This window comes from Gadus morhua, chromosome 17 (assembly GCF_902167405.1).
Source record: "Gadus morhua chromosome 17, gadMor3.0, whole genome shotgun sequence".
Classification (NCBI taxonomy): Eukaryota; Metazoa; Chordata; class Actinopteri; order Gadiformes; family Gadidae; genus Gadus; species Gadus morhua.
This window is the reverse complement of record NC_044064.1, coordinates 13,776,789-13,791,422: the sequence shown is the minus strand read 5'-3', so window position 1 is coordinate 13,791,422 and position 14,634 is coordinate 13,776,789. Positions and strand designations below refer to the sequence as shown.

At 47.6% G+C, this 14,634-nt stretch overlaps 1 protein-coding gene across 4 annotated transcripts in view; it reads right to left on the bottom strand.

Moving 5' to 3' along the window:
• Window positions 1-597: 597 nt before the first annotated feature.
• Window positions 598-14,634, bottom strand: part of LOC115529132 (uncharacterized) — a 37,537-nt gene continuing 23,500 nt past the window's right edge. Inside the window, exons 21-32 of one of the 4 annotated variants that reach the window (XM_030337622.1) lie at window positions 12,299-12,337; window positions 11,905-12,051; window positions 9,920-10,002; window positions 9,784-9,807; window positions 8,943-9,672; window positions 5,346-8,633; window positions 5,166-5,235; window positions 4,959-5,051; window positions 4,635-4,853; window positions 4,331-4,447; window positions 4,114-4,229; window positions 598-1,041 (exon numbers count right to left, since the gene is read on the bottom strand). In XM_030337622.1, the coding sequence (XP_030193482.1) occupies window positions 964-1,041; window positions 4,114-4,229; window positions 4,331-4,447; window positions 4,635-4,853; window positions 4,959-5,051; window positions 5,166-5,235; window positions 5,346-8,633; window positions 8,943-9,672; window positions 9,784-9,807; window positions 9,920-10,002; window positions 11,905-12,051; window positions 12,299-12,337 (5,004 nt within the window). In that variant the 3' untranslated portion in view covers window positions 598-963. The remainder of the gene's footprint in view (window positions 1,042-4,113; window positions 4,230-4,330; window positions 4,448-4,634; window positions 4,854-4,958; window positions 5,052-5,165; window positions 5,236-5,345; window positions 8,634-8,942; window positions 9,673-9,783; window positions 9,808-9,919; window positions 10,003-11,904; window positions 12,052-12,298; window positions 12,338-14,634) is intronic. The other 3 variants (XM_030337624.1, XM_030337623.1, XM_030337625.1) reach the window with 3 other exon arrangements.

Sequence of the window (14,634 nt, the reverse complement as noted above, 5' to 3'; positions counted from 1 at the left end):
TTCTCTAAATCTGGGCAATTCAATAGTCTTCTACAATGAACCCTGCAACCAGCCTGTTAATGTCTGTTACCTGCTTTAGCGCTCCAACACTCCTTCGCACAAGCAGCTACGTCACTCAAATCGATCGCTATGGCAACGTGCCGAGGCAAGCAAGAGCAGCACACACAGTCAGCACCCACCCCTTAAAGAGATAACTTTAAAACAGGCAAACATGGCTGGGGTAACGTTAGTGTAATGCGTTACTTTACTTCGTTACCCCAACAAGTAATATCGTGACTGTAATCCGATACTTTATAACTCGTTACCCCCAACACTCAAACAAAATCTACACAAAACATTCACACGTGTACCAGGTCTCTCTTGCCAATCAGAAGCACCTCCAAACCGCAATACATCCTAGGAAATTAAATGAAAATGTAATATGCATGGTATATATATATGCATTTAACATGTATAATCAAGTATTACACAAGTATTAAGATATTCATTATACATAACAATTTGTGTTTGTATTCCTGGTTTGTCTATTTGGTGAAAGCCCAACATGGATCATCTGCTGAATATGAGAGTGCCAAACAACTCAATGACAGAAATTACTCAATTTTTGCTGACTTTTATTGAACGTTGTTATTTGAAATCATTGAACATAACATGCTTTAATAAAGCGGTCACACCATGATGACTCCTGTAAAAAGTAGTAAAAAGTAAGTAAAAAGTAAGACCAGCGCCGTCTTCTATATCTTGAACGCCATCTAATAACGACCTGGGAAGTGCAGACCTCTGTCCTTCTGTACTCTGAACGATCAGAGTACACATCGTCCTTTTCTTTTGGCGCTAAACAAACTCATCTCCTTCTTCACACACTCAAAACGATATAAAAAAATTATTGAACAACGTAGATGAGACTCCTCCATATTCCGGTGAAACCAATGAAGAGACGGTTGTTTGTGGGCGGGGCTAGAGTCATTTCGGGGAGTTGCCAGCAGTAGAGCCTCCTGATTGGCTCCTGGATTGTTCCTCTTGGAGTCCCTGATAATACTTCTGTAAGAGGAGGAGTGAGTTTAGTGTGTGCCGCTGAAATACGTAACAGTCATGTATTTACAGCTTGGTTGATCGCGGGGAATGTGTTAACCCAGCAATTGGAAGTGATTGTTCCATCAACATCCTCACTGAACAGACAGCGATCCATTGTTTCGCTTTCTTACGACAAATGAACTGTCGATCACTTTAGATAAAAGCATCTACTTAATGTCCTACATGTTAAGGTTTATGTAAAATGTACAGCTCCAGTGTGCAGAGCCAATGGTAGCGATTCAGCCTTTCCCTCACCAGAATACATAACACTAGAAAATGCATTTCCTGCAGAGAATGCGGTGAGTGCTGTAGTACAATGTGAGGTTGAAAATATGTTTGAATAAAGCCACATAGATAAAGACATAAAGAAATGTTAAGTAAACAATGTAAAAATACACACCATTTAATAAAAAGTAAATGGTTGGAAACCAATAAAGTTGAATGAAATGAATGAAAAGCGCAAAGCATTGCTAGAAATCCAAAATGTATTGCCCTGCACACTGTGTGCGTGTGTGTTTAAGAGAATAGCGAGCCGCTGCGTGATTAAAAGTAGCTCAAGAGTGGGAAAAAACGCCCAATCTGGCAACACTGCCTGAACGTCCTCCAAAAGTAGCCAAATCTGGCAGGGAAAAACGCCTAATCTGGCAATGTGAGGCAAACTGAAAACGAAGCCGGCATGAAACTAATACTGATTCTGAATAAAGTCTAAATGATATCGAAATTCCGGATATTATTGAAGATAGTGTGTACATTTGTTAAATGGTTTGAACGAAGGCAAACGGTTGAAATTTGACCGAGTTACGATGTCTCAAGTAATTTAAGTGTCAGAATGGGCACACGGCTTCAATGGGACCAACTGTAGAATTGGGTGACCGTGACGTTTTGAAAAACTGCCTCTAGTCGCATCACAAGTGGGCGTGTCCACCAAGATGTACGACGGATAGATGAGCAACGTTTGCTACAGTCCACTGGGAAGGCTTGTAGACTGATCTATCCGTCATATATCTAGGTGGACACGCCCACTTGTGATGTCAGAAGAGGCCGATTCTCAAAACGTAATGGCTAATAATCACACTCACACCTGTCACCTTTAAAGGTGCTGAGGGTGAATCTCCAGGCTTCGCGTCGGAGGAGCTCAATCAGCGGCCCGCCTTTCAAAAAAGACCATCATACCAGCTCTCAGGCTAAGGACTCACAACTTGAGCGGCGGTCGCAGATACAACAGGTTAGAAGACGGGGTCGGGGAAGAGTAATCCAGACAGGTCAGATCCTACAATACCCACAGGATGTCAGTAGGGTAGCCATTGGGTTATCTGGTCGTGTATGGACTAGGACGCTGACACAAGGGCCCTTTGGAGACTACCGTCCCTTTAAGAAGGAAACCAGGAAGCAGGGGGAGGTTTTTAAAGGGGACATTATGCAAACAGCACTTTTCCTGAGATTTGGGGTGTTGTGGGTAGATGGTGCTCCAAAACGCATACAAACTTTGAAATAAGTCCGTACATGATTTTTTTGAGTGAGATACGCATTTCTGGAAGCAGCCCGCCTCCAGCTACCAAACGAGCGAGTCAGTTTCGTCGCCCCCTCCTACGTAGGAAGGGGGCACATTTGAATATTACCTCCCACTTCCACACTCCCCTCCAATCAGAGCATCGCTAAGATTGTGTGGACCAGCGGACGAGCAGCTCCGGCGGGGGGAACTCGGCGCTAGCCCTGCAGCTAAGCTCCGGGAGTTTTCTGGCGCCGAGCTCACCCCGCCGGAGCTGCTGCCGAAGGGAAGTCGGGAGGAGGAGACATGGAGTAGAAAGGGATTGTACTCCCGGAGCTGAGCTGCCGGACCGCCGCCGGAGCTGCTAGTCCGCTGGAGCTGCCACCTAGCTTCGGCGCCAGTTCAGCTCCTGGAGTACACCGCCGGAGCTGCCGGACTGCGGCCGGACGGCTTCGACGGCGGCCGGCAGCTCCGGCGCAGGGAGCTCGGAGGCAGTCCGGCAGCTCAGCTCCCTGAGTACAATCATTTTCTTCTCCATGTACCGGTTCATGGACTTCAGAGTCATGGGGGTTGGCTTAGCTCAGGAGGTAGAGCAGTTGTCTTGTAACCGAAAGGTTGTTAGTTCAATCCCGAGCTCTAGCTGAGTGTTAATGTGTCCCTGAGCAAGACACTTAACCCTAACTGCTCCTGACGAGCTGGCTGTTGCCTTGCATGGTTGACTCTGCGGTGTGTGTGATTCAATGTGTATTAAACGATGTAAGTCGCTTTGGATAAAAGCGTCTGCTGAATGCCCTAATTGTAAATTGTAATTGTCAATGCCAAAGTTCCTTCCCCCCAATTCCTCTCAATCATGGCTGATATACCCCCCACTACGAGTATTTAGTTGTGGAAGTACCAGAGACGTCAGACACAGTCTTTATAATTCATAATATCATCCGAGGCGCACATAGCTTTTGGCCGTGATATTAGATAGATTATATGTACCCGTATATAATATGATATAATATAGATATAGAGCTCCAGGAGTCAGCAAACGGCAACAATCCCTTCTCCATGCTGTGGTTCAGTCTGACAGCTCATTGGTCAATGGGCAGCAGCTCATTTGCATCAATGCTACAGACACCAGAAACAGCGCATTCTGGAGGGGTCTGAAACAGAGGGGAATAGCGGTAGCTGATATTTTTTCCCTAAAAGCTATTTCCAGCAAATAGCTTCAAAAACATGTTTTCTGGAACTCAAATAATATGTTTGCTGGTTGGGAAAACACCATAATATGTCTCCTTTAAAGTAGGGAGTTTTTTTTGGGGGGGGGGGGATTTGATGAACCAAAAACGACCATAACTTGTTTGCTTCTTGGACATGAATTATTGGGAATATGATGGACACAAGCAATGAGAACTTTTGAGGGTTTGGGTAACTGACTTTAAGCACACTATTGAGCAATGGGGTCCCCCCCCTATGGATGATGCACTAAATAGTGGAACTGATGTTTTCTGGCTCCATTATGTGTGTATGTACATGTGTATGTGTGCGTGTACAGGTGTGCCTGCCTTCAGGTTGTTGTAGTGACCCAAGCGGCTGCAGTGGAGTGTCCTGGCGCTGGTCTCGTTTTTGTAGAACACAGAACACAGATTACAGTAGAACCCAGGAACCACATGCTCCGACCCTAGAGACGCACGGATCAAGAGATGGGGAAAATAATAACATCACCTCAAACATGTACACATGTCATTGTCATGGATATAATGTGTGTGTCTCTCCTCTCACCAAGGGGGTTGTTGGGGGTGAACGCGGGCAGGGTGTAGTCGTTGGCAACGGAGGGAGAGTAAGAGCGGACTCTCTTAGGCTCCGCCTCTTCCTTCACCCTCCTCGCTTTACTGGAAGCTACAGACAGAGACAGAAAGACAGACGGTAAAGGCTTGGTAGGAAATGACGACATAATGTCCATCTTAACTTTATAATTGCCATTAAACTCCTTGTGATAAGCACAAACCCTTACATTTTGGGCCATCATTGTTAAAAAAATTAAGTACTCTCTTCTGAGTACTTTATTCAGAAGAGAGAGATGTACCTTTCCTCAGAAGCCTTGTCTCCTCAGACCCCGTCTCTTCAACATCCCGGGCGGGGCTTTCTGCCATTGGCTCTGCTCCTTTGACGCTCAAAACAGCCCTGGGCTCGCCGGCCAATAGGGAGGTAGCATGGGCTGGGATGGGCGGGGATTCCTCCCCCGAGGGTTTAGCCGTTGCTGGTTGTTGTTGTTGCTGCTGTTCTCTCCTGGTGCATTTCCTCTCTGGAAAAAAAAAGGAGGAGCCAGGTTGGAAGATAAGAGGGAGAGAGTGAGAGAGTGAGAGAGTGAGTGAGTGAGTGAGTGAGTGAGTGAGTGAGTGAGGTTTACCCGTAGCCTGTCTACCTCTTTTGCTGCGTGGCTGTGTCTCCTCCTCCTCCTCGTATCCCACCTCGTCCAAGGTCACGAAGCTCACACACTCCTCTGTGGGACACACGCTCAAAGGTCACAACCTCCACACACGGCAGCACTATCCTCCATCACAATCAGCCAATCAAATCCTCTGAAGTGGAATGGGCCAAGAACTGAAACACACACCTGCTTGCTCCTCGCTTTGTTTACATTCACCAACGATGGAGGAAGACGCTTGCTCTTCATCACAGACCGTCTGTTCGAGGGATATAGGGGGAGTGAAGGACAGAATAAGAGCCTGTTATACAATCCCCATCATCCTGAATACAAACTTTTTATCTGCATATAAGTTCACTTTTCTCTCACCTCAGTATTCAACCTGGCCTCTGATTGGTCGTCTGGAAGGGGCTCTGAATGTGTTGGCTCCTCAACAATCTCGTCCAGAGTGACCAACGCCTGCAGTTCTTCTTCTGTGATGCCCTCCCCTCTTCTTCCACTCTCTTCCTCTCCTCCAGGACCAACCTCTTCCTCATCCCCCTCCTCCTCTCCAACCTCATCTAGGGTCACCAGCCCCTCCATTCCTTCTCCCAGCTTCCTCTCCTCCTCCTCCTCTCTCCGCCTCTCCTCGACTGTCTGCCTCTTCCTCAGCTCTTCCTCCTCAACTGAATCGTCGGGGTAGTCCTCCTCTTCCTCACTGACCTCATCCAGACTCACCAGAGCGTTCTCCTCCTGCTCCTGGCTCTCCTTCCTTCCGTCCATCACCTTCTTTGCTCCAACACCCTCCTTTACTTTGGGCAGTACGGTTTGCTCCGTGGTTTTCATCTTCTTTGCCGCTTTGTCTTCTGTCGCGGAGTCGCTCCCCGCGACCTTACGACCTCTCTGCCCCCTCCTAGGCTCTAACCCTGGCGGCTGTTCCTCCACTGGAGCCGGTTCCTCCTCGCCCCCCACTGAGTCCACTACCTGGTACACAGGCTCCTCCCCTTGGGTGGAGTAAGCAGGCCTTCTGGGGGCTCTGGTCACGGCCGGTGCTGGGTCCCTCCGCTGGCTCCTTCTCCTTGGACCGGGGGGGTCGACGTGCTCCTCCTCATGGGGGTCATCTTCGGTGGAGTCCACCACCTGGTACACCTCCTCCTCCTTCACCCTCTGTTGACCTTCTTTGGCGGCCATTTTGGAGGTCCCAGAGACCGCCACCTCCTCTTTCCTCCCTCGTCCACTCCTTCTCTTTCCGGCAGCAGGCTGCTCGTCACCTTGTGGCTCCTCCATGACTTGACGGGCCACCTCCTGTTCCTTCTTGACTTGCTCCTGCTTGCCGTGCGTTCCTTCAGGAGTGTCGTCAGGTACTACCTTTCCATCTTTTTCAGGCGTTGGGTCATTGTTCGCTAGCCCCCGTCGGGGTCGTCCTGGTTGTTCTGGCGCTGGCGCGTCTTCCAACACGTCGCCCCCGATGGAATCCAACACCTCAAACACGGTTTCATCTAGACTCCGCTTGCACTCCTTCCTCGTAGGGGTTTTGGCCTTCCTTCCTCTGCCCCTAGTGCCCCTCGTCACGGGTGGCCCCTCCTTCACCTCCAGCTCCTCGTCCTCCACAGAGTCCAGTACCTGGTATGTAGCCACCTCCTCCAAACTGACCCCTTCGTCGGAGACCCTTGGTTTGGCGTTGCTTGGGGTCACTATGTCGCCCATTTGGCTTTCTTCTGCACCATCCTCTTGGCCTCTCGACTTCTCTTCTGGGGCCTCCTGGGGTTTGGTCTCTTTCCTGGTTGGACCGGCCTGGTTTTCCAACGGTTCCTCTGGCTTCTTGCCGGACTCCTCTGCTACCGGGGCAGTGGGCTGCTCCTTCTTCATCCGGACGTTCTTGGCCGTCTGTTTGGTTGGCCTTCCCCTCTTCCTCCTGGTGGGGAGCTGGACTCCCTCGATCACCTCACCTTCCACAGAGTCCGTCACCTGGTATTCTACCTCTTCTTCCTTTGGATGGGGGTGACCTTGGGGGAGGGGGGCCCCGGAGGAAGGGCTTGCACCTCCCCGGGGGGAGGAGGAGGCTTCCACTTCTACAGAGACTGCCTTCTCCACTGGTAGCTCCCCAGGGCTTTCCCTCTTCATGGAGGGGGTGGAGTGCCTGGTGGAGCGTCTGGTGGAGCGTCTGGTGGACAGCGGCGTGGTCGCTGGACTTGGGTGACCTCTCTTAGATCGTCGCTGTTCCATCTCAGGAGCACCCGCCTCTACAGCGGGCCCCTTGTTGTCCCCCCCTTCAGTGGGGGCCTCGTTGCTCTGCTCCTTGTTACCCTGCTCCTCCTCTGGGGGATCCTTGCTGTTCTTCTCCTCTTTGTTACCCTGCTCCTCCTTGATGCTCTGCTCCCTGGAGTTCCGCCCCTTCTCAGTTGGCTCCTTTTTCTTAATCCCCTCCTCTGTTGGATCCTTGTTACCCTGTTCCTGCTCTGTTGGATCCTTTCTACCCTGCTCGACCTCTGTGGGTTCCTTATTTCTCTGCTCCTCCTCTTTGAGCTCCTTGCTGTTCTTCTCCTTGTTGGTCTGCACCTCCTTGCCTCTCTGCTCTTCCTTGTTGCTCTGCTCATTGGTCTTCTGCTCTTCTTGGGTTTCCTTGGTCTTCTGCTCCTCCTCTGGGGTTTCCTTGGTCTTCTGCTCCTCTTGGGTTTCCTTGGTCTTCTGCTCCTCCTCTTTGGGAGGAGATCCTTCAACACAGTCCATGAGCTGGTTGGTGTCTCCTTCCTCTGTCGATGCACCGTTGAGTAAAGCATCAGCTGCCTCCGAAACTACCGATGGGGTTTCTTCATTCACAGAAGGCATTTGTTCTTCTACAATTGTATTCTTCCCCTCTTCCAAAATCTCTTTGTGCTCTGGGACCTCCTGGAATGGCTCAGCTTCATCAGCGACTTTGGCCAACATTTCCTCCTCTTGGGGTTCAGAGGTCTGGCTCTCAGGGTCAGGGAGGCTTGGTGTCTCAGGCTGGACCGGGGTTTGGTGTGGCGTCTCCTCGCCACACTCTGGCCTCAAACGGAGCATCTGGTTGCTTGTCTTTTCATCACCCAGCTGCTCTTGTGTTTCATCCACCTCTACACTGTTCTCCTTCATGTCTTCGCTGGGAGAGACGACCACATCCTTTCCTGTGAGGGTTAACTCTTGCTGGGCCTTTCTCTTCCCCTCTTCCTCCAGACATGGATCAGTTTGTAAGACATCCTTTCCCGTCAGTGATGATGCACTTTTAAGAGAGGTCTCTGCTGCCATCATGTGGCCAGGCCTCGCCATGTCATCTTCACATACCATGGCTGCTACACTTAGTACCTCCTTCCTTGTGATTGGTGGACAGGCAGGAAGAGACTCCGCCTCCTCCGTGGTAGTGATGCGTGACCCTTCCTGGCTGGTAGGCGATGGAGTGAGTGTCGTGTCAACAGCCTCAGACACCTGGACAGGAGATTCTTCACACTTCTGTTGTGTGTTCTGTTCAGAAGAGGAAGGGACTACTCCGGCCGGAGGAGGGAGAGAAGAAGAAGTAGAAGAAGAGGAGGACTTTGGGAGATCGCAAGAAGATGAGGAGGACTTGGGGAGATGTGAGGAGGACACTGTGGCTCCAGACAAGGATGAGGAGTGGGCTGTCGTTGAAGAGGAGGTGGTCTTGTCGAAGTCCATTGAGACCTGCTGGTTCCAAAGAGAGGAAAGATTCTGAGCCCTGACTAGGGATGGCATTCGTTACGATTTTAACGATTTAATCAGAGAAACAGGGAATTATCTCTTTATAATTTTGCTTTAATCGTGACATCTGCAGACGATTTATATAACTAGCGCAATATAATAACTAGCCTAAATTAATAGAACGTGTATTTGCTTAATTTCTCCAGTACCGATAGCAGCACCAAGTCAGTTAAGTTTATCGATACTGTGGCCTTAGAACCAACACCTCAACACAGCCCCTATGCTGGAGACAAGAGAGCTAGGACGAAACCGTACCTCTCTCTGGCTTCCTTCCTGTCCACCTCGTCTCACTTCCTGTTCGACTCTGGCCTGGCGATGCTGGTGGATGGCCGTAGCAAAGAAGAGGTACATCTCCTGACTCAGGGCTGGAGGCTGGGGGCCGGAGCCCGGGGGCCAGTCCTGGTCGTGGGCTGAGGCGCCGAGTTCTGCAGGAGCCACGGGGGTTAGGAGAGCAGGACCTGAGGGGCCAGCTGCTAAGGTGCCAGGCGCTGAGGGGCCAGGCGCTGAGGGGCCAGGACCTGAGGGGCCAGGACCTGAGGGGCCAGGACCTGAGGGGCCAGGACCTGAGGGGCCAGGCGCTGAGGGGCTAGGGCCAGGCGCTGAGGGGCCAGGCGCTGAGGGGCCAGGCGCTGAGGGGCCAGGCGCTGAGGGGCCAGGCGCTGAGGGGCCAGGACCTGAGGGGCCAGGACCTGAGGGGCCAGGACCTGAGGGGCCAGGCGCTGAGGGGCCAGGCGCTGAGGGGCCAGGCGCTGAGGGGCCAGGACCTGAGGGGCCAGGACCTGAGGGGCCAGGACCTGAGGGGCCAGGACCTGAGGGGCCAGGCGCTGAGGGGCCAGGACCTGAGGGGCCAGGCGCTGAGGGGCCAGGACCTGAGGGGCCAGGACCTGAGGGGTCCGGTGGCGATTGGCCAGACTTTGCATGCTGGGGACTGTTGATCACAGTCCTGACATCTATTTTCTGAATGCCTGACGTGAAATCGCTTACCCTGAAATAACAAAATGGTTGATCGTTAGATCAGCTTTCAGTGACTGCAAAAGTCTGCAACCCGAAAGATGTTGACAACGTTTCTAATCGATAAGGAGACTAAGAGACTCACGATTTCCACCCTTCCCGATTTTTCCTGTAGGAGAGACCATTTATTTATTTAAATTACAGACACACTCACACTCACCTATAAACATTTAATCTTATGTCGGTGTGCAAAGATGGGGGCAAGGAATGAAAACACGTACCCATATTGACCTTGAGTCCTCCTTTTTTTAGCATTGAGCATATTCAATAAATCCGGTCTTCCATTAACGATCTGGAAAACCACCTAGAGAAAGAGAGCATGTATTTGTTGTCATTGTAGGTAACGTCTCATACCCATCTACCTACCCGACACCTACCAATCTACCTCCTAAAGTGATGTAATATGCAAAATGTGTATCTATATATCTATATCTATAGATATAGATATAGATATATAGAGTAGGGCTGTAACGATACGCGTATCGAAACCGAAATCGCGACACTCAAATCCACGAACCTCGAGTCTCGCGGTGTGAGAAGGCAGAAGCGCGATATGCGCTTTCTAACTCTCCGGTCAAATTGTCCGATTGAAATTTGCTAATAATTTGTCTAAATAATAGTCTGCTGACAGCGCCCCCTCCTATCGATGCCGTAGGTATGCGACGAGATGCCCTCTCTGTGATGACAGCTCTCCGTGGCTACGGAGGATTGCATTTCTCCACAGCCGTCGAAGTCCTCATATGCAATATGAACGACATTTATCCAGAGTGGGCCAAGCGCGAAAAAAATTGCCTGTGTCATCCTGTCTCTATAGTTTTGTGTGATTTGACCGGCAGCTTGTCTGCTTATAGGTCGGAATGAAGCGGCCACCGATTATTGACAGGATGGGTACTTTATTCTACCGGACTCGTTCGCTTCTTCACTAGACACACGCGCTACCGCTCGCTCTCCTCGCTCGTCCACTCACTCGCTGACGTCACACACACGCACACTGCCATTCTCGCGCACACACATATATGCTACTCACTATGCCTCGTTATTGCGACGTTCATGTTAAGACGTTTTTCCCCATCTATTGAAAGTTAGGCTATTAAACATGTTGCATTCTATACGGCCTGATTTTGTCATTATTTAAGCTACATAGCCTAATAAGAAGCGCTAATAAGGATATTTGACAAAACCAACCAAACAGTTGAGGGTTTTTGCCTACCAGCAAAAAGCATCACCCAACTTCTTTGGTTATTTCTTTATTAATTTAGCTATACTTTAATATTATTCTTTCTGTTCAAATCTGTTCAGTGTTCCAAATTATTTGTTATTAAAAGTTACATGAAGTTAATTGGAATACAAGTGTTTAAATAAAATGCTTTTCAAATTTAAAAAAATCGTGGGATGTATCGAACCGTGGGTCAAAAATCGTGATACAAACCGAATCGTGAGTTTGTGTATCGTTACAGCCCTAATATATAGGCATAAATTAAAATGATGAGACATATTGTATACAACTGGGAGGGGCTAGAACACAAGGAAACCGCCCAACTATGATCTTCTTTTGCCAACATCTCTGTGTGCCTTTGCTTCAGATCAGGGCCGCCATATAACGGATCAACGACAAGGTTGTATCCTTCCTCCACACGACACGTACTCTTTATGTTGAAGTTGTGCCTTTTAGAAGCCCTGCTCTTATGTGACACAATATTCCACCAGGTGTGAGTGTGATTAGCCGTTACAAGCCGTTTTGAAAAAATCGACCTCTTACCCAGTGGACTGTAGCAGACATTGCTCATCTTTCTGTCATACATCTAGGTGGACATGCCCACTTGTGATGTCAGAAGAGGCAGATATTCAAAACTGCTTGTAACGGCTAATCACAGTCAGACCAGATGGTATAATGGGTCACCTTTAAAATGTTTTGTTTTTCAAATCCCTATAATCCCCCACCACCGAGACAATCTTTGGTGTGAAACCTGGAGTGGGTCGTAAACAGAGACTGAAAACCAATCAGGTGAACACACACCTCACTGATGAGCGTGCATCCTTTTTTCTCCTTCTTTTGGAAGGAGGAATTTTGCTCTACATAGGTTGAACGTTTTGGCCGAAATTCATTGTGTAGGTCACATTCATACCGTAGTTCATTCTATGCTACCGTCCCCCTACCGTTCCCCCAACCCTTCTACCCATCCAGTAGGACCACAGCGAGACGTACCCGGTTGGCGAGGACTAAGCAGCTGACCCAGCTGTTGGGGCTTGTTCTTCTCAATATGTCTTTAAAGGTGAACCTCAGATCTTCCCTGTTGCAGTAATCCATCTCCTTCAGTATCAGCTGGTCCTGGTGATCAGCCTTGTTACACTCCTGTAGCACAACACGGACTGCTTTACTACCACACAGACTGCTATCCCAACCCAGACTGCTTCATCCCAACCCAGACTGCTACATCCCAACACAGACTGTTATCCAACACAGACTGCTATATTACAACATACTGTTCAATCAAAGCATATACTCCTGTATCACAACACAGATTGTTAGATAAGAAAACAAACGTATACACACATAACAGTATACAAGTCTAGAAGATGGAAGATAATAAAAAACGTACAACATTGGTCCATTGCAGCAGTCTGTTGTACAATTGCAGCTGCAAAGAGAGCATAAATCATCTGTCGATTAGATCACATTCATAATCTATCATGACATCACATAAATAACTTGTCATGACTAGGGATGGGTCAGAATATTCGATTATTTGATTATTCGTTCCCTAGCGATGTTGTCAGAATGTTCGATTATTTGATTATTCGTTCCCAAAGTCGATTTTCAACAATTGGACCGTTACATTTCTTTCCCCATTCAAATAAACAAGAATTAACGGACGGAACTAATGTTGGACAGTTGTCCAAGGGCATTATCCCGCTTATACCATGGTCACTTGCCATAGAAAATAAATGAAGACCATTCAATTATAGGAGGATTATTTGTCTATCTACACGGCGGATGTGCACGCAGAATTATCGGCATAAGAACATTTGTTTGACCGGTTGCCATGGCTATCTCCGTATGGTTAATTTGCAGTTGCGTTGTTAACTAGAGAAGTTGTCAGCTTACTGTTACATTAAACTGAAATCAGAAAACGCGGTTATATGCTATAGACCAGGGATGCCGTGGTGGCGGCCCGAATTGACATCATATTCGGCCCCGTTACATCAGTGGTTGGGAAGAGTTTTATTTATTTATTTTTATTTATCAATTGTATAAGTTTTTTTTTTTTTTTTTTATAAATACAATTATGATACAATATCAACAAATGTAAATGTACTTTTGTTTTTTATCCTTACTTAATGGTTTTAAGTATAATGATTATTTTTAATTATTTTCCACGTAATCCAACAGTTTGTCTTGCCCGTCTCAGTTGCAGCGTGTGCACTGACCAACGTTCTAAGGAACACGTGGCTCCCGCTCGATATCAGTCAGGATGTTATCAAAGAAGCGGAAGGTTGACTCTGAATGTCGTGTCTTTCAGGAGAAATGGAAAGAAAAGTATTTATTTTGGGAAGTGGGGGGCAAACCTAAATGTTTAATTTGTTCGCAACAAGTGGCTGTGCCAAAGGAGTACAACATCAGACGACATTACGAGCCTTTGCAGGTAAAGGTAAGGAGTACAACATCAGACGACATTACCTGCCTTTGCAGGTAAAATCCTCTGTATGTTTGGCACAACATATTTATGCGAGCAGGCATTTTCAGTAATGAATTTTAATAAATCGAAAGTGCGCAATCGCCTGACACATGGACATCTCAATGATGTCATGAAAATAGCCACGGCCCAGAGCCTGTCCCCCAATGTGGACAAGCTGGTGAAAACTAAAAGGCTTCTGGCTTCGACATGTAAAATGTAGCTGGCTTCCTCATGTTTCATAGTGCAGGGAAGTAATGATGGGGAGGAAATAAAGGAGATAGGTATGTGGAAATATTTGTGGCAGTTGATTGACAAAGTTAATGTGCTATCAGTTGCTTGTTGTAATGTTGTAATATTTTTTTTATTATTAATTTCTACTTAATATTTAGTCACCTGACCTGTTTGAGTACTTAACCTTGGTACATATTTTGACTTCTTTAGGCCTTGGCTACTTAGCCTGGCCATCTTTTTAATTTGCCTAATTAGGCCTGTGCATCCAGATGATTTTATGTGCAAGTTGTCAATAAATTTGATGAAAGTAATTTACAGTTTACTTGTGTTATGTATGTGACCTAGTCAACTTGTTGTTTTTAAAATATTTTAAATAAGTTACTGACATACAGAGGTTGATGTTACACAGTTAAAAAGGGTAAATTGCTTTTGGCTGCCATATAATTGTATGCTTCGTTGCGAGGCTATTGTGTATTGCAATTAATTTTTAATGTATAGCAGGCCTTCATTAATTATATCAAATAGCATGTCTATTTGTTTAGTGTTTGGTCTTGCCAGGCCAAAAGTGTACCGGTAATTTTGCACCCCGAGGTCCCACTTGAAAACAATCTGGCCCCCTGACAGATTTCACCCTGGCATCCCTGCTATAGACCCTATAGTATCTGTGGTATAAAGGCTGGGACGAATTTCAAATTCTAAATACGTACTTTATGTTGAAAGTATAGACCGTCTCGATTCAGCCTTTATACCACCGATTCTATAGGGACTATACTATAGTATATAACCGCGTTTTCGGATTACAGTTAAATGCATTTTTCACAATTTACAAGCTCTCGTTTTGAGGGCTGAACAGACAATTTCACTGGAACTACTTAGCAGGTAGTTGTTTTGCGTTTAAGATATTAAGTGATTTCTTGCCGATGATCCATGGCTGCCTTTGTGAATGTCGGCACACATCGAATAATCGATTATTCGTTCACACCACCCATCGATTATTCAACCATAAGAAATTGAAGTTATTCACATCC